Source organism: Miscanthus floridulus, chromosome 5 (assembly GCF_019320115.1).
Source record: "Miscanthus floridulus cultivar M001 chromosome 5, ASM1932011v1, whole genome shotgun sequence".
NCBI lineage: Eukaryota > Viridiplantae > Streptophyta > Magnoliopsida > Poales > Poaceae > Miscanthus > Miscanthus floridulus.
The window spans coordinates 137119857-137146351 of record NC_089584.1 but is presented as its reverse complement, the minus strand read 5'-3'; the positions used below and the strand labels follow the sequence as shown (position 1 = coordinate 137146351).

Below are 26495 nucleotides of genomic sequence, written 5' to 3'. Positions count from 1 at the left end.
GTGTATGGTTGCTTGTCATTTGTCAAGCTTCAATTGTGTAAAAGATGTATTTATTCAGCCTAGCTGCAAATTAGCTGAAACTGCGCAGAGAAGAAACTCCACAGATTTGTAACACGCATAATACATAATGATCTACTGATCTTGTGTTTCTAACCCTGCTGCAGATGGATTGCCCTACTCCTATCGCTGTATCGCACGGTATCTTTGTGACGGAACACATATAATAAGTGCCATGCAGGATCGGATAAAAAAAATATATGCTCTATACTTATTATAGTGGCTTGCAGAAGCTAATCATTAACTTAGGTTTTCCCAGGATCTTGGCCGCTATTCCAAATTAAATTATTCTACTATTCTGAAGACAATGAAAATAGGGAGAGAGAAGATGGTCCATACTAAAAAAGAAGATGAAGAGAAAATAAAAGTGAGGTATGATAAAAGGAAAAAGTTTCTTTGCAAACCACAAGTAATGATAGTTTGCATTGTGTGAATAATAATCTCAAGATTTCCTAGTCTACGTGGATAACTTTATTTATACTGCAACCACTTTATTTATACTACAACTAGAACCACCTCGTGACGTATCGCTAACAGATCCAACGCCTCAGGGAATACGTCACCAGACTGCAGAAAATGGTTCCCATATGCATGCATGATTCCACCCAATGGGATGACAGATTTCTACAGCTGATAGGATCCACGCACGTCGGTGTCGCGGTATCTCCGTTTGTATACGCAAGGCGTGACCAGCTAATAATGCAATTTACAATTGAATCCAGGCGAGAATCGTCAACACATATGGGGCCTCCCCGGTGTCCATTACCCACACTCCAAGATGAGACTAGCAGGTAAACCCGCGCGAACGCAGGCAACAGAACACGCCGTGTCCAACAGAGAACAGACTTAGGAGAATTGGCAAAGGTGGCATATATGTATCAGCCAACCATGATTCAAATATAACATTTCGTTTTGTATCATGTACAAACAGAGGTAAATCATGGCATATTTTATACAGGGAGAATAGGACTACAAAAGTAAGAAGGTTTGGTGCTTGGATGGCAGCTGCTGATGGTAGGGAGATGCTGATCTTGCATATGTGCAGAACAAAAAGCGCAAAATGTACTTTGTTTCCGCTTGAAGCAATTGATACCTGTGTACAGATTGAAAAGGAGGTTTAAAACTTGATATGGATTATGCAGCAGAAACAGTTATCTGAAAAGAGCATATAGTGTATGCAATCCTTAGGTCAAAGCTGAAATAGGAAGAGTTGTGTTAGGGAACAACTAATTGTAGGTAGATGTTCCAGAAGAAAATATTGTGGTATGGGAAAATTAATAATATCTATAATACGTTGATTCTAACAAACTAAATGTACGCGTTCATGATCTCCTTGGAAAGGAACAAATATGGGAAGGCCACATCCAACTAACCCGAACATTGATGGCTCTGAATGGAAGCTTTTCGTTTATGAGGGAGATGAGAACTCTCTTGTTCCTGCATGTCCTTGATTTGGTGTCAGATTTCTTTAAGGGCACTGTGGCACGGACAGTGTAGTTGGCATGGCTGTACGAAACATTAGCTATTAGGATCAGCTATAATGGTTGAGCAACAATCACATGAAAAACTTTAGTTTTTTTAATAATAATAAAAGAAAGCATCCTAGACACCATGAACAAAGCTGGCTCACAAAACTAAGGACTAAGTAATTAAAGAAGTATAGGTAAATGCCAAAGGAAAAAGGTTGAGGTACATTTTTTTCTTGGGCGTAAAAATCAGCACTCGTAACCATGACAATTTAAAAGAACATTAAGGGTCTATCATAATCATCACTGTCGTAAGGGCTGAGCAAACTGACCCAATAAAACCATTTTACCAACATTGTCCTATTCTATCCCCCGAAGGCAACATCCATCAGACAAGTAAATAATGGACAGGTAACCAAAGAAACTAATTAGCTGGTATCATTGATACAGTGACCAATCTAGCTTGAAACATCCATCATGCAAGTAAATAATCAGACATATTGTGATTGAAACATTATGTCAAAAGGCAGCTGGAAAACAATCAGCCTAGGAGAAAGATTAAAGGATATAAATTTGCCAATAGAAGGGGAAAAATGAGAAACTAAATTAGTAAACATGGTGTGTTGTTTACTCTCAGGCATTCCAACCTGCTTACTATCAGGAAAATCTGAGCATGTGTTTTTCATAAACATCAGGGTAAGCATGCCCTGTGTAGTGTAGCAAATCGAGTCACAATTTCTTTATGTAAAGCATCTACCTCTTCCACTTCATCTTTTCAGTGGAAGGAATAAACGGTAAGGCAAAAGCATTCCAATGAGATAACTTATAGAAGTAATAATAGGGTGAACTACACTGAATCTTTTGAAAAAAAAAATCAAAATATTTTGCCGCATAATACTATGTCTAGTAATAAAGAAACCGACCTGAGAAAACAATCATACAATTATAGGGTGAATTACACTATGTGTATGATTGGACACCAACAATACCTTGGCTCTTTCAGGGATCAGGTGACTCCTTGTTCAGCTCTTACACTCTATGAGCATGCCGCGGCTCTGCAGATCACAAAATCCATACACCAGTTAGAGAGTTTCGGGACCACTCGCATGATGTTTTCTTCAACCAAACAATCAATATTCAATAGGTAGCGGCTGCCTGTAAGACAACACATAATCCAGTAAATTCCTGAAACCTTAATGAAATTGAGGTGGAAGGTTACCCATTCTCCAAAAGGGTAGAGAAACAACAGAGCATGTAGTATCCTGTATCCTATAAGAAATATGGAAATATAATCGTCTCATATAAAATTATCAAGTAGAGAGTTGACCTGTTACTATGTTATGGTCAATTGGTCATGGCTGTCGAACTTTTTTTTGTTTCAATATGACCAGAGAGAAGGAAAGTCGGTGTCCACATATATAAAAGGAAACTGATCCCAAATCTTAGTACTGTACAAGGCAACAGGAAAATAACCTAGCAAATCAAAACATGGAGAGGAGCCCTAATTATTTGTAAACTGAGATTCATCAATTCCTTTGCACAAACCATAGAAGAGGAAATATACAATTAGGGGTACCTTGTGCACGAACCATCGATGGACACCTGCTGATGGTGGGGAGATGCTGATCTTGCATATGTGTTGAACGAAAAGTGCAGAAACGTACTCTCTTTCTGCTTGAAGCTACTGATACCTGTGTACAGATAGAAAAGGAGGCTTGAAACTTGGTAGTAAAAGTAAAAGAGATCAACAAAAACACAACATTTTACCGCCAAAAGTTTTTTGTGTGCTAAAGCACTGTCATAGGAAAAAAGACAGACGCTGGTTTCCTAAAATTAAACTGATTAACCCACAAAAAAAATATAACAGTGCTTGTCAAGGTAACAGTATAGTATGTACCCTTGGACAGATCTCAATCCAGAGTTATCAAATATTAATCATGGCATTAACCTGCAGATCACTGGTTTTGATTCATTGTCTTTTATTCATGCAATCGTTCTGTAAATGAGGCAGCAAGAACTATTGCAAAAACTGCACAACATAGTGTTTGGTTCAGTGCAGGGTAACATGTAAAAAGAAGTATGCACAATACTATCAGTGCTTGGTAGGGGATGATACGAAAGCTTAAGGCATGAGTCTGCACTGATTTTTCCCCTACAAATAGCAACGGATGGCTCAGATGGTGGGGACGCTGGGAAAAAGGATAAGCATGCATCAGTGTACTGAATAACTGTGCAGTACGATGTAGGCAAACATGTTGCACATGTCGTATATGCATATAGCTGGCAAGAGGAGTACAAATACCATGAGAAAAGGTGGCATTACTGGAGCTCGGCATACTTTCAGTCAGCATAGTAGAACGATGCATAAGTGCCTGGAGATACCGTACTTTGGGATCTTGATGCTGTTTGTCCAGGGGCCGATAAGCAATCAGGTGGTTGCTGCCTCATCCTTTGGTACAAAACGTGCCTAAAGTATGTTTTTAAGGAATTAAGCTGTGTAGTTGGGCACTCAACATCAGAGCAGTAGAATGGAATGGTAAAGGGAGGCATGTCTAGAGCACACAGGTGTACATGAACAAATCAATCGTAGCTGGCCTGGTGTTCATGAACAAATCAATCGCAACTCACAGCCTTGTATGAGCAGCGCAAAAAAGAAACTAATAAGATGGAGGGCATGGAAAAAAAGGGAGAGCAAATTAACAAACTCGTTCTGGTGTCTAATATCAAGTATGCAAACATTCATAGTATGATGAAAATGAGTACTAACTTTGTCTGCCTCTCTGTGGCATGATTGGCAAGGATCCTAAAGTCTTCTTAACATTGAATGAGAAGTTATATAAGGATTTTAGGCTTGTTCAATCTGCTACCTTAATCCATGGCATCAGATTATTGAGAAGCAATTAAAATAGACATCTGTTAGAGATTCGTACGTTCTTACCGCTTGGATTTTGTTAAGAGCATTGGAAATAATGTTGCTTCACTGGTAATGAAAATAGGACACTTACTAATAGATGATGAATCTTTAGGAGGTTGGTATGCTCGTACAAATGCACATGCACTAAATTGGCATCTGCACATAACATCAGAAAATGAGAATAGAGAGGGAAAAAGGGGACGCTGCTGGTCCACTCACCGTGTGAAAGCCGCCGCTGCAGGAGCGAGCAAGGGCGTTCATTCCACAGTGCCTCCTTCCTGTCCGTGCGATCGCGGCTCCAGGCCTCCGCACCTGCGGGCCCTTCTCCCACCACTGCACTCTATCCCTGCCCCCCACAGACATCGCGCACCTCGCCCGGAGAAAAAGGAAAAACAAAACGCGTCAGTCTCAGCCGCCGTCGATCCGTACGGCGCCGCCTCCAGCCCGCCGCCGTCCGAGATGAGTCGATGCGGGCCGGCGCCGCTGCGTGGCCGCGCCGCGCCGCCGCGCCTCGGCGTGCACTTCCGAGGAGCTGGACGGCGGCGGGCTGGAGGCGGCGTCGTACGGATCGACGGCGGCTGAGGACTGACGCGTTTTGTTTTTCCTTTTCTCCGGGCGAGGTGCGCGATGTCTGTGGGGGGCAGGGATAGAGTGCAGTGGTGGGAGAAGGGCCCGCAGGTGCGGAGGCGTGCGTGGCGGGCATCCGTTGCCTGGAGCCGCGATCGCACGGATAGGAAGGAGACACTGTGGAATGAACAGGAATCTGTGAGGAGAAAACAGGAGAACACTGTTGATCAACAGTAGGAGTCAGCAGGATTAAGGCCTTTTTGGTTCCTCGCTCTATAGTTTACTCCCTATCTCATCGAATATTTGGACTCATACCTAAAGTATTAAATATAGATTAAAAAATAACTAATTACACAGTTTTGCGACTAATTTGCGAGATGAATTAGTCCATGATTTGACAATAACACATGTGCTAATAATAGATTAATTAGGCTTAATAAATTCATCTCGTGAATTACTGACGGATTCTGTAATTTATTTTTTTATTAGTATTCGAACACCTATGCGACACTCCTGTATAACATCTGATGACACCGTAGAGCCCTAAAGATCTCTATAGATCTCACACACTGACGATGCATTTGCTCTGCTGGACGTTGACGCTGGATAGTCAATAGTGTAAGAGGGGAAAAATCGATCAGTGTCGGCGAGTAGTGAGTACCACCACTTGTGCCCGGTCCGCAAGCGCAGCACATGTGCCACCCGCACGGGGCCCGATGATTCTGAAGCTTGCATGTGGAGCTCTAGACTCACCTTTCGTTTAATTGATAAGCCATGATTGTAAGTACTGTTAGCTGATTTATTTTTAAAGAAAAATATTATTCATTCGCTGAAAAAGTAGGAATCATAGGCAAAAGAAAAGCGAGATGATCTTCCCCTAACCAGTTCGACGCGGCCACACCAAACTCATGTCCAATACCGGGAGCACCCTTCCTATCCTCCAGCACCTCAAAGGGGTGTGTGCAAATACTGCCCAAGGGGTCGGGGTAGTTCTGGATTTTCCGGCGTTGTCTCGCTGGTCTCCACTTTGTCATCTCTATCATCAGCAAAGTCAGCGATCTCTATCATTAACATGTTTGGACCCTGTGGTTTCTTGATTTCTTTGATGCAATCGTAACATAATCTGTTTTTTTAGGGGATTGGGATCGAAGCGCCCGTGTGTATGGATGTACTATGAATCATGCTACTATATGATACATGCCTAGGGTAGAGATGACTTCTTAGTGTGAAGTTTTAGGGATCAAAGCCATATAAGTAATAACTTGGTAATTTTGAAGGTTTATGTTGTGTATAACTTACTACAGTATATACCAAGAAGGGATGATGCATGCAACCAGATCATGAGTGATCTCTGGTTCAGTCCAGAGTGTGCATGTCTGTGTGATGTTCTGTTTTTGTTGTTGTATGCTTTATTCAAGCAAAGCCAGGGAGTTATCTTCAAAACTTTGTATCATCTCGATGTAATATTCTTAAAAATTAATAAAATCTTCCTTTATTGAAAAAAGGTGGACCAAAACATATTACAATGAAATTAGTTTGGATTTCAAAGCAACAAAAAGAAAAAGAAGTGAACTATGAAAATGGCTTAGAATAGTTGGTTACTCACTTTAATAATAGTCTCCACTCATATGAGAATATGTGATAATTGTTATTTGACTCCAACAAAGCAGGTGTCTTTTTATTGAACCATATAAAACAAACCTTTGCATTTTTCTTTTGTATAAGCTCGCTATGTTGGTGGTCATCTTCTCAATACTAGTTTTATGATAAATATTGACACTTAGGACGCAAATGGAAGTGCTAGCGAACCCGAACATAGGTCATTTCTAAGCAGGTTTCACAAAGAACAACCACACTTACAATAGCTTATCTTTGCGCTTGTTGGCACTTCGACTTGTATCCCTAGTAACACTTGAAGACTCATGGATTCCAGTATATTGTGGAAAAGTAGCTTCCAAAATCCAATTAGGGATCCAAACATGCCCAACTTATACACAATGCAAAATCCACAATATGAGAAGCTGAAGAAACCTAACTATCCCACTATCCAATGTACTACAATGCACGAGCATGAAGAGCAAAGGGTAAGGGTATTAAGGTAATTTCATGATAAATAGTAGTCTACCTTAGCTCTTAGAATCTATGGATCCAAACAACTCCACACTCTAGCTTCTATAATCTAGGCCCCGTTCGGCTTATCCTATATCCGACTTGTTCGACTTCTTTTTTTTAGCCAGAACAATGTTTTCTCTCACAACATTTCAGCCAGAACAGCGTTTTCAGTCAATTTCAGTCAAGATTCAACAAGCCGAACGGGGCCCTAGTTTCTATCAATTCAACTTTTTGAACTAGCTTCTAGAATCTATTGTGTATCCAAACAAGCCTCACTTACATTATGCTTGGGCAGGGATAAAACATGACAAAAAAAACTAGTGCTATATAGGACCATCAGTGATAAAAAATATTTTTAAAATACAGTAAAATACAGGGGCTTATTTGAAAAAAAAGAAATCTTGCAGAAAAGCCCTCCACTCTTCCGTTCTCGTGGCATATTCCATAGGAATATAATTTAATTATTTTTGTATATACATTTTCAGCTCCCCTCTCCGCTCCCCATTGCCGCATTGCCCTCCCTCGCCCCTTCTCCCTCGCGGCCTCGCCCACCGCGCCTTCGAGGAGCTTCGAATCCCGATCGCCTCGGTCCCCGCGAGCTCACATGGTGGGGGCGCGCACCAGAGGCTAGGGTTCCCAGTTCCCACCATTCTCCTGGTTTGTCCCGGTTCGCTCCTGGTTTTTCCCGCGATTTTTGCTGATTCTCCTCTGATTTTCCTGCCGTTTTTTGGCGCAGCTGATTGGAACCGCGGGGTTTTGGCGAGCCTGAGGCGGTGGAGGCGGCAGGAATGAACGGGGAGGTGGAATGTAGCGTGTGCCATGCGAAGGTGCCGGTGCCGCCGGCGGTGTCGAAGGCGTACGACAGCCATCGGAGCACCGTGTCGTCGCGGCAGCGCGCGCTAAACGTGCTCCTCGTCTCCGGCGATTGCGTCCTCGCTGGCCTCCAGGTGAAGGCTGCTTCCCATCTGCATTTGGTTGGTTTTGATCAGTGCGTTCTGTGTCGAATCGCCGTGTGCTGCATAGGACTGTTGAACTTCACCTGATAGGTGCGATTACTGCATGAGGAGGCGAATTGAGTAGCAAGGTGAAAGTATAATGCCACGAATGTGTCTGTAGCCAGGTGAATTTGGCTAGCTGTACTGTAGCACACTCTCAAAATATTGTCTGGAGCTTCAGGGCCTATGATTGTTCTGGGACTGTGTTTTTACCAGGCTGTGCGGATGCTGCAGACGGTTATGGTCAGACTTTTTTTCTCTTTTCGGAATTTGTTAGAATACACACCCAAATTTGGATGTGCCTCCTGAGCACTGGTCTTAATTTCATTTGCTACTGCTAGGAGAGGATTTGATTATCATGATCAATATGGAGTACATGATATCAATCATAGTGAATTCATTCTAGTCCCCATTTTTCTGAGTACCATATGTCTGGATATTGGGATGGAGTACTTCTGTGGTTCTGCCCTAGTATTTTTTGCAAAATAATAACCATGTTCTTTCATCTGTCTGTTTGCTATGTTGTGCTTTTTTTTTTCAAAGTTGCTTGACACAGTTCTACCTCGTTTTTTTTGTAGCCTATGTTAGTGTACATGTCAAAAGTGGATGGGAAATTCAAATTTAGCCCAATCAGTGTGAATTTCTTGACAGAGATTACAAAAATTATCTTTGCCATTGTCATGTTATTCATCCAGGTATTTCCATTACCGCTCTTTGCTTTCTATTCATTTTCTTTTTCATATTGTTTTGTTGGATGCAGCTGAAACGATAGCAATGGTAATGCTATTCTTGTGTAGTGTTATGTTAAAATTTCTCACATTTAATTTCAGCACTGAGTGTTGTAGACTTCTGCTATCACTGATATCTTTGCTTTTCTTACTGAGTTGGTTTTTTCTTTTGTAGGCTAGACATCTAAAGGTGGGAGACAAGCCATTCTTCACAGTATCAATATTTATGCAGGTAATATGATTTGCAAGACTGAAACCATGCCATGTTTATAGTTTGGATATGATCAGTTCTTTCCTGATTTGTATCTTGAGTTTATTGTTCTCTTGGTCTTGGAAAACCCATATGTTGGAAATATGTGCTAGTTTTGAAGAGAATAGGACCTTGACTACCTGGCCATATGCTGTCATTTTGATGCATAATATCGCAGCTTACTAGAAAGCTCATTTAAACATATATACAGAAACTGTACAGTGAATCTTTTACTACTTCTTGTAGTCCATAGGTCTCCATTGATTTGCTCTGAAATATTACCATACAAAGTTAGTGATCATGTCTGCCACACTAACCATCCTTCTTCACTGGCCAGGCTGCTCGGAATAATGTTCTTCTTGCAGTACCTGCTTTTCTCTATGCTATCAACAACTATTTGAAGTTCATAATGCAGGTAAAACATCTTTTTAAGCACACCAGTGGTCAGAACTTGGTGTACTCCGGTTTTACTGTTCTTTATCTGTCTGTAGTAGTGGATTCTAACAGTTGTATTGACCTAACTTGGATCTCGTACATCTTCTCTAACTACCAGTCCTATGATTTTTGCAGTTATATTTTAATCCTGCTAGCGTGAAAATGCTGAGTAATCTCAAGGTATGCTACTATGGTTAATTATTATGTTAACCTTTTCTTAAAAAATGTTAGGATTATTAGAATATGCGCACTTGAATGCCTGCAAATATGCATACGTTAGGACATGGGCATGCAACTCGCCAAATGCCTGTATGTACATGCATATGCACTTGGTGGCTTGGGCATGCACTCTTTGTTTCGCCTGTTTTAAAATTATCTATTAGCCACCACCTTGATACATGTTTATGTTTTGATGTTTCATCTGTTGGAGTTTGGCTGCACATGGCACTAATCATGTATTCATGCTATACTGAATTGTAACATTTGCAGGTTCTAGTAATCGCTGTGCTTCTAAAGATGATAATGCGGAGGCGATTTTCCATAATCCAGGCAAGTATACTCTTTGTTTTCCTATGTCTATTTCTACTTAAAAGTGACGCAAACCTAGATTTTTATTGAAATTGGGTAATTCCAATTGTAGTAATTGGTACTTAACAATTTGTATCTAACATATAGGAATCTCTGAGTGTACGATATTTTAGTGACTTCAACAACCTATTTAGTTGACATCATCCTTTTCTATATTGACAGTGGGAGGCCCTTGCCCTTTTGTTAATCGGAATATCTGTTAATCAGCTGAAATCATTGCCAGAAGGTTCTAGTGCACTAGGTCTTCCTGTTGCAGCTGGAGCCTACCTATATACACTATTTTTTGTAAGTTCTGATTTTCTCATAATTATTGTAATGTACATGTTGATGCATTGTAAAACACATCTCCCATGAAATTTGGAACATTCAATTTTTCTTGGTGAGCTCTTTTTTTTCGTGTACAGAATAGGCATGGTGCTCTTGCAGTCAGTTGACTGCAGCACAATGTTGCATCTGCATTGTACATTAGCTGTAGTAATAATATTAATAGATTCTGCAACCATTCCATCTCTTCGACATTTTGTTGAGCCCTTTTGTTTGACACTTCCAGGTTTCAGGCTTCCAGCCATTCTCTATTCAGTCATATAACTGATCAAGGTTCATTTATCTCTTTCCAAAACAACAATATTCACAACTAAAGGATTCAGAACTAGCTAGCCCTTTGGAGAGAAACAATAGGCTCTAAGCACTCTTGGACTAATTTACTAGTATTACTGCTTCACATAGAGACAATGTGTGTTTTTTTCTCATTTAGTTGAAATTGAAAATTGCAAATAGCAGAAATAAATTTGGCATTTGATATTTCATACTAACTTGATGCAAAACCAGGTAACAGTTCCCGCATTGGCTTCAGTTTACAATGAAAAGGCTCTTAAAAGCCAGTTTGATACCAGTATTTACCTTCAGGTATGTGTCCATTTGGTTAGTTTTCTTGGCCTGGCATTCTATTCTAAGCTATCTTGCTAATGCTTTTATGATCTGTGTGAAGCTACCATTTGATCGTGATTTTTATCTCATGGTTTCAGAACTTGTTTCTGTATGGTTATGGTGCGATATTTAACTTTCTTGGGCTTGTGATCACTGCCATCATCCAAGGTAATTATTGAGAATGCATGTCTACTTGAAAACAATGTGCTTATTGGCTATTGCATAGTTTAATGTAAAGTCGTTTTAAAATGTTCTATTGAGTTGAGCAAAGTTGTCAATTACTCAAGGCTATATAAATACTAGTTTTTTTAGATAAATAAAAAAAATACTAGTAGGTTTTCGATGTCATCATTTTTTTTTTGGTAGGTTATTTTGGTTTGTCCTTGTAACTTTGTGTTTTTCATGATTTAGAGATTACCCTTACAACTTGATCTGATGTATTGGCTCGGTAAATATAATATCTAGAAGATAAGGCATCCAATTCTTAGATATCTAAACTAAACTTTAACTGGTAATCTTTGACTCAGGATATCAAAATTCTGTTGAAACTGTTGCCCACATATTTTCTCACGTGATTAAGTACTTTGATGGTTCTGTAAGAAATCAGTTGTCCTGTACATTTTACAGGGCCCAGTAGCTTTAACATTCTGGAAGGACACTCAAAAGCGACAATGTTTCTTATCTGCAACAATGCTGCGCAGGGCATACTGTCATCATTTTTCTTCAAGTATGCAGGTATATTATCGGCAAAGAGAAAAAACATTAGTTCTTATTGAATATGTTCTTTAAATGGCACTGTATATATCACATACAGGGATCTCTGAAAACTTGTTATCTTGCATGGATGTACCCATAAAAGATTACCTTGCATGAGCATGCATCATGGACATTTATTAGGAGGTAAAAGATTGCACATTTATTAGTGGTTGGTCAAATATCCTGTTTGTGCCACGCGTGCTTATCTCTGTGGCAGTTCTGCTTTTTTTTTGGTTTGTAATATGGATGGTATTCTTCTTCTTAGTATAAAGGTGTTCAATTCTTCTACATATCTGAAGAAAAAAATTTGTACATGTACATGAATAAGCTAAATCAGTACATTTCCGTGTTGGTTGCTACACGTATGTAGTAGTTTTTGCATGTGGACTACATTTATCTTTAAGCAAATCAATGGTGAATGCAGATACAATTTTGAAGAAGTACTCATCGACAATTGCTACTATCTTCACTGGAGTAGCTTCTGCTGTATTGTTTGGCCACACACTGACGATTAATTTTGTTCTTGGAATTTCAATAGTAATCGTATCTATGCATCAGGTAACTTGCTTTTCCCCTTGCATTGATTCAATAGTGTTGAAGTTTTTCTACTACTAAAATTTATTTTATTTATTCTTTTTCAGTATCTTTCTAACCAAATTAAGGACGAAGTGCCTAGCAGCAAAGTTGAAATGGCTGAAGCCCACGATCACAGGTTTGTCATATCATATTGTCGATTATACTGTAGTTGTGCTTGCTCCTGCACCGGGTCGGGTCTATAGTCTGTCACTTTGACTAAAATATTAAGTTTGGTTAAGTCCTCCAAATGAGTTCATTTGCCTCGTTCACATAGGTCCTTTCCATGAGGGCCAAAGTGAACCCAATGACTTGTGTAGGCTTTTTTGTTTATATCCATGTGGTCGACCGTCGATGTTAGAGTGGACTGCACTAACCAAATGAACCCAAAAGCTTAAGGCGTTGGGACGAGGTAGGAAATCCACCTATACACTTCAACGCCCCCACTCACGTGCAGCCAGAGACGAAGGCGCAAACGTAAGCCCACGTGCAGCCAGAGATGAAGGCGCAAACGTGGAAATAAAGGGGGTGGAGGCAGAAATGAAGCCTCTGCCATGACTCGAACTCGAGACCTCTGGCTTTGATACCATGTTAGGATTGAATGGACACTATATTCAGTAGAAGGGGCTGAAGCCCAATATGATGTGTACATGTACAATAGCAGAAAGGCCCTTATACATATGGGAATATACAAACACACACATATCTCTAACAGTCGGAACAAGATATATAGAAGGGATAAAGATGACAATTCCTACTTTCATAGTTTGATCAGGTAGCTGATGTTGTGGTGTTGATCACATGGTTTGCCTCCTCTTTGGTGGCCATATGTTGGTCAGCGTGGTATGTAGTAGCGGTTCCTCGGTAGTCTGTCCATTTCGAAGTAGCATCTTTATCTTTTAGGTACATTCAAGGCAAGCCTTTAAAGTCTTGTGCTCAGGTGCTCCTTTTAGAGTAGTTTGTGCTTTGGGTAAGGTTTTCACACCCTTTCCATACCATGAAAATTAGATATTTGGAACAGTTCTTGAGGTCCATTCTGTCATCTACCACCATCGGGTGGCATTTCTTGTTTTCCAAAAACTTGGTGTAGTGCATCTTATTGCATTTAATGGACTTTCATGTTTGTTAACAACATACATTTTTTATGATGCTCAGCAGAAAGGAACCTAGTTATGTCAATGTGCCTGATTCAGTGGCAAGTGAGGTAAATAACTACTGCCTAGAATTTCAGGTGGTTTGTTTCATACTTCTTCATAACTAATGGTCATTCTACATGAAGGCTAAACACCGCCATGGATCTGACGAGAGGCAGCCACTTCTTCCTGTATGATTTTGTAGAAGAGGTGGTTCTCCCCTTGCTTTCTACTGTAGTAGATTGTACTCCCATTCCAAATTATAGTTCACTTTGGCTTTTCCTAAATCAAGTTTCTAACTTTGACCATGCGTATAGAAAAATGCACCAATATTTAAAACATCAAATTAGTTTTGTTAAATTCTCCAAAGATTTTTTTCTTGAACATGCATGAGAGTTGTGTATCTGTGTTAAGAGGAAAACAAAAAGACATTTTGATAGTGTATTTATTTGGACTTTTATATATTAATATTTTCTAAAAACTTAGTCAAAGTTAGAGTAGTTTGACTTAGTACAAAGCCAAAATGAACTATAATTTGGAATGGAGGAAATAATTGCCGATTGTTACAAAGATGTGTGCTATCCTTTTAACAAGTGCACAACATCCATAACATCTCTGAATTAAACTCTTCCATTTCTGACAGCAGGCGCACTGTTTCTTCAACAGAGCAGCATGTACCTTGACTATCTTACAACATGGCTCCTCCATGACAGAGGAAAAGAGTATTTTTTAGCAGATTTGACCTAATTGTCTCTAAAGCCACATTGCTGCCATGCTGTTGGCGGAGTAGAGGATATATGCATATTCGGCGGCAGAGTGACGAGCTTCGTGAAGTAGATTATAATAGAGTAATGGTCTTTGGATGGATGAGCCGATACCTCTAGCCAGTGGGTGGTAAAACTAATGTGATAAGAACAGTGAGGAATAAAGTCACCACCATTTTTTTTTTCTCTTGTAAGTTGATACAGCCATCAGCCGTGGTTCTATGAGTGTCATTTTATTTGCGGCACCAATGTAAATATCAGTTCGTTTCTGATGGTGCGTGCCAACCAGAGATTTCATTCCTGTATTTGCGTGTTGCATGAGAGATACTGTGACGTGTTTACTGATTACTGAGCTTTGCATGTCTTTCGAATTACAGCGAAACGACTAATTGCTGCGTTTTTTTTTTTTTTTTTTTTTTTTTTTTTGCTTTGCGTGTCTTTCGATTCACAGCGGAATGAATTACCGTTACAGTATTTGCTTCGAGCATATATGAATCACTGGGTGATTCCATTACTGTTTGTGACACCAAAAGAAGGGTTTTCTACAATTCCGCATCTTTGCAATACAGTTTCAATGTTGATCACTGAATATTTCACTAGTCCTTGATACTGGCATCTCCAGAGAGATGAATATGAACATTGTTGACATGCTGTAGAACCGCAGATGCAAAGTTGTTACTGCAGTACTAAAGACGTCCTCCATGCAGTTAGTGATTGAAATCTGAGAGGTGAATCAATCAAATGTCCGTAGTATCCAAGCTGTTGCCTCTCATATTTGCAACCTAATAGACATTGCAAAGGAGACTGAACTATATGTCCAAATCAAATACAACTTCCTGGTTAACAAATAGGGTTAATTCGAACGCTGCCATTGTAACTCTTCGAGTTTAGAAATATACCATTGCAATTCGTGATATTGTAAATATGCCATTGTAATTCCCGTGAAACGTGATTCATGCCATTAAGTAGGCTTTCAGGCGTTCGTATACGGCAACATGTTTAGTATGGCCCGTATTGCCCCTGTCCAGTCGCCGCAGCACCTCCGCCGCACGTCACATTGCCTGCAGCATCCGCTCCTTGGGCGATACCGTGCCTGGCTGTCCAGCTGACCTGTATTTTGCATTGGATTGCCCAGCTGACCCGTCTGAACAAAGCATATGACATAAAAAGGTCATAGATAATTTGATAACAAGTTGAAAACTTCTGATAATTTGATAACAAGTTGAACACACTGAACAAAGCATATGCCATAAAAGGTCACAGATAAGTTGATAACAAGTTCACAGACTAGTGCCTGGACTTTAACTGACTACAAGTTCACAGGACTTTAACTGAATACAAAGTTCACATGACTTTAAATGGATAAAGTTCACAGGACTTTAACTGAACAAAGCATGGCCTGATTAATAAAATTCAAAAGCACGGCCTGATTTCTAGTTCAAAAGCATGGCCTTATTACAGGTTCACAATCACAGCCTGATTACACACAGCAACCATCAAAAGCACTCGACATTAAGATTCAGGAATCGGTGACGTGAGCAGTGAGTTGGGTATTAAGGAACTGTGACAAGCTCGTGACAACTCTAGGCTGTGGTGCGGCGGTAGCCTTCTGTTGCTTTTTCTTCACTGGAGTCTTCTTCTTCTTGGGCGTCTTTTTCCTTTTGGGACTCTTTTTCTTCTTTTGTGCTGTCTTCTTCTTCTTCACCTCTGATGGCCCAGCAGTGTCATCATCTTGTTGCCGTTTCCTGCATAGTATAGTGGTTAGCACTAGGTTCAGTACAGAATGCACAAGAAATGCTTTGAGAATGAGTCACTAACCTCTTGTTCTGTGATCTGCCCCTAATTTCTCCATCGGAGTCAACCTCAGCAAATTTGCAAGTCTTGGCAAAGTGACCGAAGTCACCACACCTTTTGCACTTCACCTTTTTCTTGTTCGCTTTCCCTTCAAGGCAGCCCCTAATTCTCTGTACTCTTGGTCTGCCTGGTGGTCTTCCTAGCAAGGGTGGAAATATTGTGAACCCAAGATCCACCACAGGCCACTGTGTTCTGTCTGGAAAAGGCTCTACTCTTCCTTCATAAGCAGCCCTAAATCTTGGTACAGAATAATATTCATGCACATAATCTTCTATTTTCATTCCCCTATTGGACAGTATCCAAGCTAATGCATGCTTGCAGGGCTTGCCTGTGAGCTGCCACTCTCTGCATGAACATGAATGATGTTGGAGATCAACTGTGTGTCTCCTCTGATTGTTCCAGTTGTCCAGAAGTGTCACTTCAGCCACGTCTTCATCACTACTTGATACCTTAACCACTTTGAGATTATTGCTGATAGCATTCAACTCCTTCATGACATTAGGGAGTATACCATCACGCATTTCCCTAGCAATCTTCCTCCTCAAAAACCTCTTCTCCATGATGAGCTCTCTCAGGCCATCAACCAATTCGTGCAGCAGCAGTCCTTTCATGTGCCTGATCTGAGCATTACAGCTCTCGGATACATTGTTGGTCAAGTAGTCACATTTACTCTTATCTGAAAACCCACATCTGTACCACAGTCTGTTGTGATGCTGCTCCAGGAATTCTATGGCATCTGGTGCAACATCAAATATCTTCTGCATGTGCCACTTGAACAGCCCCTCTGTGTAGCTTCTTGCTGCTGGATACAAATGATCAGTGAAGACATCTCCCTGATAGTGCTTCATGAAATTTGAATACAAGTGCCTCATGCATTCTCTGTATTCAGCTTGCGGGAACACTGCTCCCACTGCACTTCCTAAACCTTTACAAGCATCTGTACAGATCACTAGGCCTTCAGGTGATCCTATAGCTTTATGCAACTGCTCAATAAACCATTTCCAATTGTCCTCTGTCTCTGAGTCAAAAATGGCGTAAGCCAGATGATACAACCAGTTGTGCCCATCTACAGCAGTAGCTAAAGCCAACTGCCCAGTGTATTTACCATTTAAGCATGTGGCATCTACCCCTACAAATGGTCTGCAACCTACCAAAAATCCATCTACACAAGGCTTTAAGGCTACAAAAATCCTTTTGAACCTCTTCTTCTTATTCCCTTCTACCTCTATTTCTACAATGCTTTCTGGTGAACTAAGCTCCATTTGTGCTTTCCAGTTCACCAACAATTGGAAACTTTCCTCATATTTACCATGTATGTGCTGAAGAGCTAGCTTCATACCTGCCCATGCCTTAGAATACTTCAACTTGATCCCATAATCATCTTCCAGTTTGTCCCTAGCATCCTTGGCACCTTTGTTTGGATTTTTCTTGAGCCATTCTGTCAACCTGCTAGCACACCAGTCTTGTGTTGCCATTTTTCCTTCTCTCAGCTTTGTAGTAGGACAGTTATGCTCAGCAGGCAATACTTTAATCTGCAACAAAATTGAATACATGTTACAAAAGTGTACCAAAAACAGTTTACAATAGAAAAATAAGAATACACAGGTTGTACCTCTATTGTTTTGCCATCATAAATCCTTGATGCATGTATTCTCCATGGGCAGCCCTCAGCTTTGCACTTGGCAATGAACCTGGTCTTGTCAGTCTTCACATCAGCAAATTCAAATCCAGTGATCACAGCATAGTGCCTCACAGCTTTCCTGAATGCTATGATATCAGGAAACAAGGCACCTTTCACAATGTTGGGATTTTCTGGATCATGAAGGACATTTATCTCCTGAGGATCTGCATCATTAACTTCTGCCTCAAGAGGAACACCTCCTTCAGCAGGAATATAATCAGAATTGTCATCAACTGGTTGTGTTGCAGTGGCATTTGTGGTTGGCTGTGCAGGTGGTACTGAGATATAGATGTGTTCATCATCAACGCCCACGTACTCCTCTTCATTATCAAACATGTCTGGCTCCCTAACAGGCTCAAAGTCTGGCTCCTTTGTTGTAGCTTCAGTAGGTCCTGGCATGTTTTTTGTGGGTTCAGGAGCCTCTATATTGTGTTTTTTGGGTTCAGGGGCCTCAGGCTTTTGTGGTGGATTCACTTGGCTAGGTTGGTCATCATCAGGAGGAATAACACACAGAGGTTCTAGCTCCTAGCTCAGCATAGTCATCAGTAGTAGATACTGAATTATCAAATACACCTAGCAAGACCTGGCAACACATCAACCGTGGATCTACACACTGCTTCACCTTGTCTTCAGTTAACCTTGGTGTAGCCTGCAGAATCAGAAGGCATTATCAATGAGGCGCTGTTTTATTCTTCATTGTGTTTTGAGGGCACACAATGTGAAGTATGATGATCTGGTAGATTCTTTCAGATAGCAAAGAACTGCAGCCTATGCAGCAGATAAACTCCTTTGAAATAACTAGTGTTGTGCTGAAGTCACTTTTGAGGAGCCTGAGAACTTCAGGTCCAGCAGTGGTTCACTCTCCATAGATCACAGCTAGAATATTCTCACAGTTAAGGGCTGTTCATGAATCATGAGTGCCTAGACTCCTTATTCTTAATATAATAATCATACACAGCTCTCCTGTATGTACGAGAGGAAAAAAAAGGGGCTGTTCTGTTGGAAAGCGATTGGATCCACTAACTCTGAAGACATGTCTGATACTTCAGATTTCCTCTCTATTCTACTAAGATATTTGATACATGATGTTCAAGTTCATCATCATCGCATTTATTGCCACTCAAAAACCATTGATAAAAACTCTGGCTTTGGGATTAACAGAAGACATTATTATCTAGTTGATGAATACCCACATGATACCATACACACAAACCATAAATGATACAAAGCTTGGACCCTCTGGCACTAAATTAACTTGTTAAGAAACACCATTACAAACGTATACAATTTGTTCCTTCTCTATTGTAGACACTACTAATTAGATATAAATTCACATCTAACTGCAAAAAGAAAAAAAAGGAGAAAGTTAGCAAGTGAACATACCCAAGTTACCAGGCTTTGCTGGCCTCTAGGCATTGTATGGTCTACTGGCTTTCTACCTGTCAAAAGCTCCAAAAGAACTACGCCAAAGCTATATACGTCACTTTTCTGGGTTAGTTGACCAGTCATTGCATACCTGCAGAATCAAACCTCAAGTCAAATTGTAGATTGATCAGACAACAGCGTTACTTCAATCAAGAATCTAAAAAACAATGCCTATTATCAAATTAGTTGCTGCTAGCTGGAGAGTATCAGATTGTAGCTTGCTCGTAGTTCAGGAAATAATTGGCTGGTAGCAGCAAAAAATAGAACAAAAGATTCAAGATTGCCATGGACTGAGCTGTAATGTTAATTTTTTTCCTAATCTATGAGTGCTATGTAAAAATAATCTCATTTTTCCCTATGGAATGAGGTAAAGATTTAAGCAAGAATGTGAAACTCGGTGGCCTGCCGCCCAGTCTGTCTCAAGAACAGTCATGGAGTAGTCACCTGGCGCAAGGGATCCATACCATACTTTCGGGAACAGGACAGGTTGCACTATTAGCTCCAAGCAAGTGGTTTTCATATAACTTTCTGGGATAGAATTACAGCAAAACGAAATAGCTAACGTGGTCCACAGGTGGTCTTCATATACTTGGCAAAATGTGGCTTGCTATCCAATGGACAAAGGCTAAACGCTAAAGAAATTAAACTATTCATGTGAAGTGCCTGAAAGTTGGAAAGCTACAATATTAAGGATATGATTGATTTCTAATGTGTTCCTTTATGTCCTAGAAACAGCTTATCTACAAATATATGAAACAAATCTTCAACTTTAGAAATAACAAGGCATAATTTTTGAAAATTAATCAGACAACTTAGAAATAAACACCACCCAGCTTGCTGATATACTAAAATATTAATCAGACAACACATGCAAAAGTAGAAAGCACAACTGAAGTTAAGCAACATATTACAAAATATAGTTACTTTAAAAAAAGGATTTTTACTCTGGGGCATGATATCCGAAGGTTCCCAAGACACGAGTTGAATGCAACCGGGCAGCCATATCTGGTGCTTGATTTGAGAGATTAAAGTCTGCTATCGTTGCCTTGAAGTCTTCAAACAAGAGGATATTACTTGATCTAATATCCCTATGGATAATGGAAGGCTGAACTTTCTCATGAAGATATTCAAGTCCTTTTGCAGCACCAACAGCAATTTGCACTCGCTGCATCCAATCAAGCGCTGGGCCCAGTTGAGCACCTTGAACTCCTTTTCTTCCTATTGACATGAATTCAAAAACGAAATTGCAAATTATCAGTTGAAGCTACAGTATTCAATTAAGTGTGGAGTTGTGCAACAAATTGCAGAGGATATGCAAAATCATACCATGTAGAACGTCATGCAGAGAACCCATGGTGGCGAATTCATAGGCTACTATGCGAAGATTACGCTCCATACAGTACCCCAACATGTCAACAAAGTTTTCATGTTTCAACCTTGAAACCAATGAAACCTAGCATCAGAAGTAAGCATCATTTTTCGATTAGGAACCCATAACACATTAGCACTACTAAATAACAAAAGAGAAACCCCCATGATTAATAATCAATGACAACACCAACCTGGGTCAAGAATTCGGTAGTGGGTTCATTTTCAGTAGAATCAAGTTTCTTTACTGCCATTTTTGTTCCATTATCAAGAATCGCATAGTACACTCTCCCATAAGAACCTTCACCTATCAAAGCTGTTGAACCAAAGTCATCGGTCTTTTCTATTAGTTCATCCAAGGATAGAACAGGGATATTGATAGGGGGAGCAGCATTGTGCGGCTCGACTTTTCCAGTAGCAGAATCTTTCAACCCCTTGGTCACCCCTGAAGAAAAGGATACAATGACAACAAATTCTCTGTAGATGTTAGAAAAGGGAATTTCAAAAACAGCAGCACGAAGATGGTTCACATTTTCAGTAACTGGCAGCAAGTTAAGAATATAGGAGCAGATGATCCAAGTACACTTAAACGAACATACCATCAATGTCGTTGGTTGTGGCCTTGACATGATCATTTCCACGCTGATCGGATTCATCCACTTGGCAATTGCAGCAACAGCGGCGCCACATTGCTACCTCTTAGTCTAATTTACACCTATTCTGCAAACCAGAAATATGTCATCAGGAGAACACATTTATCACTGCAGACGTTTGGACATCATGCATCACGTATGTTAACGCAGACAATACTGAAGAGAAGCCTGTCGTGCCAGTAGAGTGCATACTGCGAACACAAGGTTGACAAGTACCCTTGTATGTTCGTTTTGTGATGAGTGATTGTCAATGTGATCCACGAAGTAGGTTGAGTGGTGACTAACCCTACCATGGCGAAAGCTATGTGTGCGACATGTCTTTTGGCTTGTGTTGTGCAGGTGTGGAGCTCGGATGTGGTGGTCGATGGCGAGGTGAAGGTCAAGGAGGACGTGCCGTGCCGACAGACCGGGAGCGGTGAAGGACGGACGTGAGGCTTGGACCGAGGGACCCAGAGGCCGGGTGACTAGCCATGGTGGCTGACACTTGGGACATCGACAAGTGCAAGAAGACATGGAGTGACGGTGTTGACCGGGTCAAGACGGCGGACGCGTGAGTCGAGCGAGGCTCAGGAGGACTTGGCGGGCCGGCCGGTCGAGGACGGCGGTGACACGCGTCGGATGGCGGGGGACGCGTATGGAGTACGCTACTCGCGGACGGTTTGATGGTTTGGGCCTCAAAACCATCGGATGGACGGTTTACGGGTTTGGGCCTCAAAACCCGGGCGGAGGTTCCGAGGAGGGACGGACGGCACGTGGCGGCATCGGGGAGTTCGCGTCGAGGCGAAGCTACCAGTGAGAAGGCGCGGTGGCCGTCGGATCAAGATTACACCGGGTTGGACAACAACGCCCTTGGGCTTAGCGGTTCAACTCATTTGTATCCAGGGGCAAAACTGGGAATGTGTAATAGCCCTGTTAAATAGGATGAGGGAGCCCCCATCTCCCTCACCTCCTCCAGTTTTCATTTTCTCCTTTAGGGTTTCTTCCTCTAGTTTGCTTCCATGTATGAGAGAGGTCCACAACTCAAATTATGACTTGGTTTTGAAGGAATCGGTGGCCGTAACCACCGTATGTCCTCCGGGATTCATGATTTAGTTGTGTTCTTGATGTGATTTTGGTGTTCTTCACGAGCTCCTTTTGTTCCTTCTTGTTTTCCCTCTCGTTTCTTCGATTTGGGATGGTTTTGGTTCGTTCTTGTTGCCTTGGATCGATCAGTGACATGAGTAGAAGCTTTCCACCGAAGGAAATCCACTAATTCCTCACGAGATCGCAGATCCGGGCAATTTTAGTTCTTGACCTATTTCTTGGGGGTTTTCTTCAATTCCTTCGATTCACGGAGTTAGAGTTTGTCTCGGGCTATGATCTTTTAGAGGTTGCCTTTCTACTCGCTTGTGAACTCTTGTGCAAAATTTCAAGTCATTTGGAGTTGATTTGATCAAGTTATGGCTTGATTTAATTTTTCCCGAGAAACTGCTCGTTCATACCGGACGTGTCCGATATCATACCGGACGTGTCCGATATTTCTCACTTTGGAGTTTTGAGCTGAAATTTTGTGGAGACCTTCCCTTGGTGTCTAAAGAGCTATGGTTAAAATTTCATGATTTTTGGACACCGTTTGATGGGGTTTTGGATTTTTCTCTTTTGGTCAGCTTGCTGCTGAAAATCCCGGACGTGTCCGATATCATACCGGACGTGTCCGGAAAATACCGGACGTGTCCGATATAATACCGGACGTGTCCGATATTTGCAGGAGCAGTGCTGATTTCTTTTGGGAGTTTGCTCGTTTGGGCTTTGATCTGTGTTCCGTTTGCTCTGTGGTGACCCGCTGTGTTCTGAGGGAGCATCCACCCTTCTCTAGGGTCGTGGTCATCAAGTCTTTCGTGTATGCTTTTTGGGGATTGATGTTGGGACAGTGGTCGAAGATTTCGAAAGAAATTTGAGGCTCCCATTCACCCCCCCCTCTGGTCGCCGTTTCCGGTCCTTCAATTGGTATCAGAGCCGGTTAAGGATCATTCCACCTTAATCGGTCCGTGATCCACGAAGGCGACATGGAGCGTGGTTCTGGCAAACCACCGCACTTCGATGGGTCAAACTATCCTTATTGGAAGATCCGCATGTCTGCGCATCTCCAGGGGATTGATTGGCTCGTCTGGGAAATTTGCGAGGATGCTACTTACGTTGTGCTCCCTACCGCGGCCCGTACCACCCAGGATCACAAGGATCGGCACAACGCAAATAGCAAAGCTCGCAGTGTGCTTTTCTCGAGTCTTTCGCTTTCTGAGTTCGAGCGTGTCTCCGATTGTACTACAGCTCGAGAGATCTGGGTGAGGCTTCAGAGCTATCACGAGGGGACCACATAGGTCAAGACCAGACTCTACGAGACGTACAAGCGCGAGTACGAGAACTTCTCTCAGCTTGATGGCGAGTCCATCGATGCCATGTTTTCCCGCTTTCAGACTATCGTCAACAAAATGAAAGCGAACAAGGCCAACCTACCTTATAGTGATCATGAGAGGGCGCTCAAGCTTCTCTATGCCCTTGATCGAAAGGTATGGGATGTGAAGGTGTCGGCGATCATCGAGTCCGCCAACTACGACACCCTCACTGTTGACGAGCTTTTCAGCAAGCTCAAGTCCACAGAGATCGACTACCAAACCCAAGCCAAGCTCAAGAATCCCTCTGCACCAACCATGGCTTTGGTCTCAGGTAGTGGTTCAAGTTCATTGACTAACCCTTCACAAGCTTCTTTCTCTTTGTCGTGCTTGATGTCAGTCACAGAGGAGCAGCTGGAGTCTCTTGGGGATGATGAGTTGGCACTCGTCATCAGTCGGTTCTCTCGGTTTCACAACAACCGTTTGAATCGCCGACGCAGTGGTGGCCCGAAGGAGGGATGCTATGGATGTGGAGATCCGAACCACTTCGTCGCGCACTGCCCCAAGAAGAAGCCCTTCATCAACAAGTACGACTCCGGCAAGCGCAAGGATAAGCGCGACTACACCTCTGGCAAGCACAAGGCCAAGGGCGGTTTCGACAAGGAGGCGATCAAGAAGGCGTACCGCAGGAAGGCCAAAGCTCAAGAACGCGCCTTCCTCGCCTCCCTCAGCGACCTCGACGACGACTCCGACGATGATCACTCTTCTTGTCCCTCGACCGACGATGAGTCCGAGAAGAAGCGCGAAGACAAGCTCAACGGTCTCTGCTTTGTCGTCGGTGCAAACCGTGGTGGGTTTTGCACTATGGCGGTTGACGGTGGAGCAAAGCTCAAAAAGGACGTCGACGTCGACGACGACGAAAACGAGGTACCGCCCACACTTGACTCACTTATGCTTGAGCTTGATACTATGAATGATACATTGATGAGTCAAGATAAGTTGCTTAAGCGTGCTGCCCGCGAGAGAAAAGAGTTTAAGGACCAGCTAGAGGTTGCTTTGAAGGAGTTGGAGCTTGCCAAGAGTGGTGTAGTGGTGTCAGAGGAGGAGGAGTGCGATGAGTGCGCTATACACATGTCTAACCTCTCTGACTTGCAATCCAAGTATGCTGTTTTGCTTGATGAATGTGATGAGTTGAAGTCTCGTTCTGGGTTGCTCGGTGCGTGCAAGTCCTGCTCAGGCTTGCAATCTGAGTTGGCAGAGAAGGTTGCCAAACTTGCTGAGTTTGAGAAGGCCAACTTAGATAGCATCACCACTACATGTGTTCGATGTGAAGCTTTGGTGTTGGAGCTTGAGTCCTGCAGGCACGACAAGATGGGAACCGAGGAAGAAAACACACAACTTCGATCCATCTTGAGCTGGGTGTCGTGCAGTGAGCCCCAGTTGGGCATGATGGTGAGCCAGTTCAGGCGGGGAACTGACTCATCGGGAGTAGGCTTTGCTATAGGTGGGAAGGGTGAGCATGTCTATGGCAAGGTTGGTGAACATAGTGGTTTGAACCCAAGTGAGAAACCCACCAACACTCCCAAATTGATCAGGATCCCTCCACCAGAGTCTACCAAGCCTATGATCAAAGATGGTGTGTTTGAAGAACCACCAAAAGCTCCACCATCCAAGCAAGTTTGGGTTCCCAAACCGAACCACTTTCGGAACTCACTCGATACTCTACCCAACATCTCTAGTGCACCCCTTCCTAAAGCCAAAAAGCCTCAGAGAGTGAACCACATCCACAAGAGAGTGAGTCAACCACCATCCAAGAGAGAGGTGAGGTACCACTGTGACTATTGCCATAGAGATGGTCATTTGGCTGAGTTTTGCTTTAGGAGGAAGAGAGATGAGCGGCGTGAGTACGAGTTGAACAACCGGAACATGTACCGTCCTCCCCATGGCGTACATGTACCGCCTGTTCAGAGGCACAGTGTTAGGCCTAGAGGTGCAATGCCTCAAGGTGCTAGGCCTCAGGTGGCGAGACCACGTGGTGGTCGTGCCCGGCGTGGCCCAAGTCATGATCTATATGACTCTGGACCTCGCGACCGTGGCTTTCAGTCCCACACTCCTAGCGGACCACGTTTTCCCCCACGTGGTGATCGCTTCTCTCTAATGGGACATGGCATGTATGGTGTTTTTCCTAACACTTTTCCAGGGCAAATGACTCAACACTGGTATTCTCCTCATTTCACTAACCCCAGTGTTGTGCCATTTGCTCACCCCCTGTCTTTCTATTGATGCAGAGCGGAGGCCTGGAGAACACGTGGCTTGTTGATTCCGGCTGTTCGCGCCACATGACCGGAAGTTCCAAATGGTTCTCCAGCCTCGACCCCATGCAATACAAGGAGTACATCACATTTGGGGACAATAGCAAAGGTAAGGTGCTGTCTCGTGGGACCATTCGGGTCAATGAGTCTTTTATCTTGAAGGACGTTGCTTTGGTTTTAAGCCTGCATTTTAATTTGCTCTCTGTTTCGCAACTCCTTCAAGATGGGTTTGAGGTGCGCTTTAAGACTGGACTTTCTCGTGTGCTCGATTCTCAGGGACATCTAGTGTGTCAGATCGTTCCTTTCGGCCGAGTTTTCAGAGCTGATTTCTCTCAGTCTTTCGGTTCTTCTCGCTGTTTGGTTGCCGGATCTTCTTCTGATTTGTGGAAGTGGCATAGGAGACTTGGTCACTTGAGCTTCGATCTCCTAGTGAGGTTGAGTTCTCTTGACATGATCCGAGGATTGCCCAAACTTAAGTTTGAGAAGGATCTGGTATGCCATCCCTGTCGCCACGGAAAGATGGTGGCTGCTTCCCATCCTCCAGTGACTCAGGTCATGACCACGAGAC

General features: G+C 42.4%; 3 protein-coding genes across 7 annotated transcripts; 1 reads left to right on the top strand and 2 right to left on the bottom strand.

Moving 5' to 3' along the window:
* The first annotated feature begins 7607 nt into the window (after positions 1-7607).
* LOC136450911 (CMP-sialic acid transporter 3-like) lies at positions 7608-14625 on the top strand. Of its 5 annotated transcripts, none has more exons than XM_066451595.1 (16): positions 7608-7773; positions 7853-8063; positions 8690-8806; positions 9015-9071; positions 9427-9504; positions 9660-9704; positions 10014-10073; positions 10275-10397; positions 10941-11018; positions 11138-11207; positions 11667-11774; positions 12220-12353; positions 12437-12507; positions 13527-13572; positions 13648-13711; positions 14148-14625. In XM_066451595.1, the coding sequence occupies exons 2-15, from the start codon at positions 7905-7907 to the stop codon at positions 13696-13698; spliced, it is 1197 nt and encodes a 398-aa protein (XP_066307692.1). In that variant the 5' UTR covers positions 7608-7773; positions 7853-7904; the 3' UTR covers positions 13699-13711; positions 14148-14625. The 5 variants fall into 5 exon arrangements, with proteins under 5 accessions (XP_066307692.1, XP_066307693.1, XP_066307691.1 ...); XM_066451596.1 differs by having other exon boundaries at positions 14145-14625; XM_066451594.1 differs by having other exon boundaries at positions 13524-13572.
* Positions 14626-15527: 902 nt separating this feature from the next.
* Positions 15528-18199, bottom strand: LOC136453777 (uncharacterized). Its single transcript, XM_066454327.1, has 3 exons — positions 17732-18199; positions 16084-17651; positions 15528-16010 (listed from the first exon to the last, which is right to left on the bottom strand). Exons 1-3 carry the CDS (start codon positions 18197-18199, stop codon positions 15785-15787), a joined length of 2262 nt encoding a protein of 753 aa, XP_066310424.1. The 3' UTR covers positions 15528-15784.
* A 94-nt stretch (positions 18200-18293) lies between these two features.
* LOC136450910 (PTI1-like tyrosine-protein kinase 3) lies at positions 18294-21329 on the bottom strand. The gene is made up of 6 exons (XM_066451593.1): positions 21193-21329; positions 20788-21038; positions 20552-20678; positions 20170-20443; positions 19184-19316; positions 18294-18449 (listed from the first exon to the last, which is right to left on the bottom strand). Exons 1-6 carry the CDS (start codon positions 21281-21283, stop codon positions 18294-18296), a joined length of 1032 nt encoding a protein of 343 aa, XP_066307690.1. The 5' UTR covers positions 21284-21329.
* Between the last annotated feature and the right edge of the window lie 5166 nt (positions 21330-26495).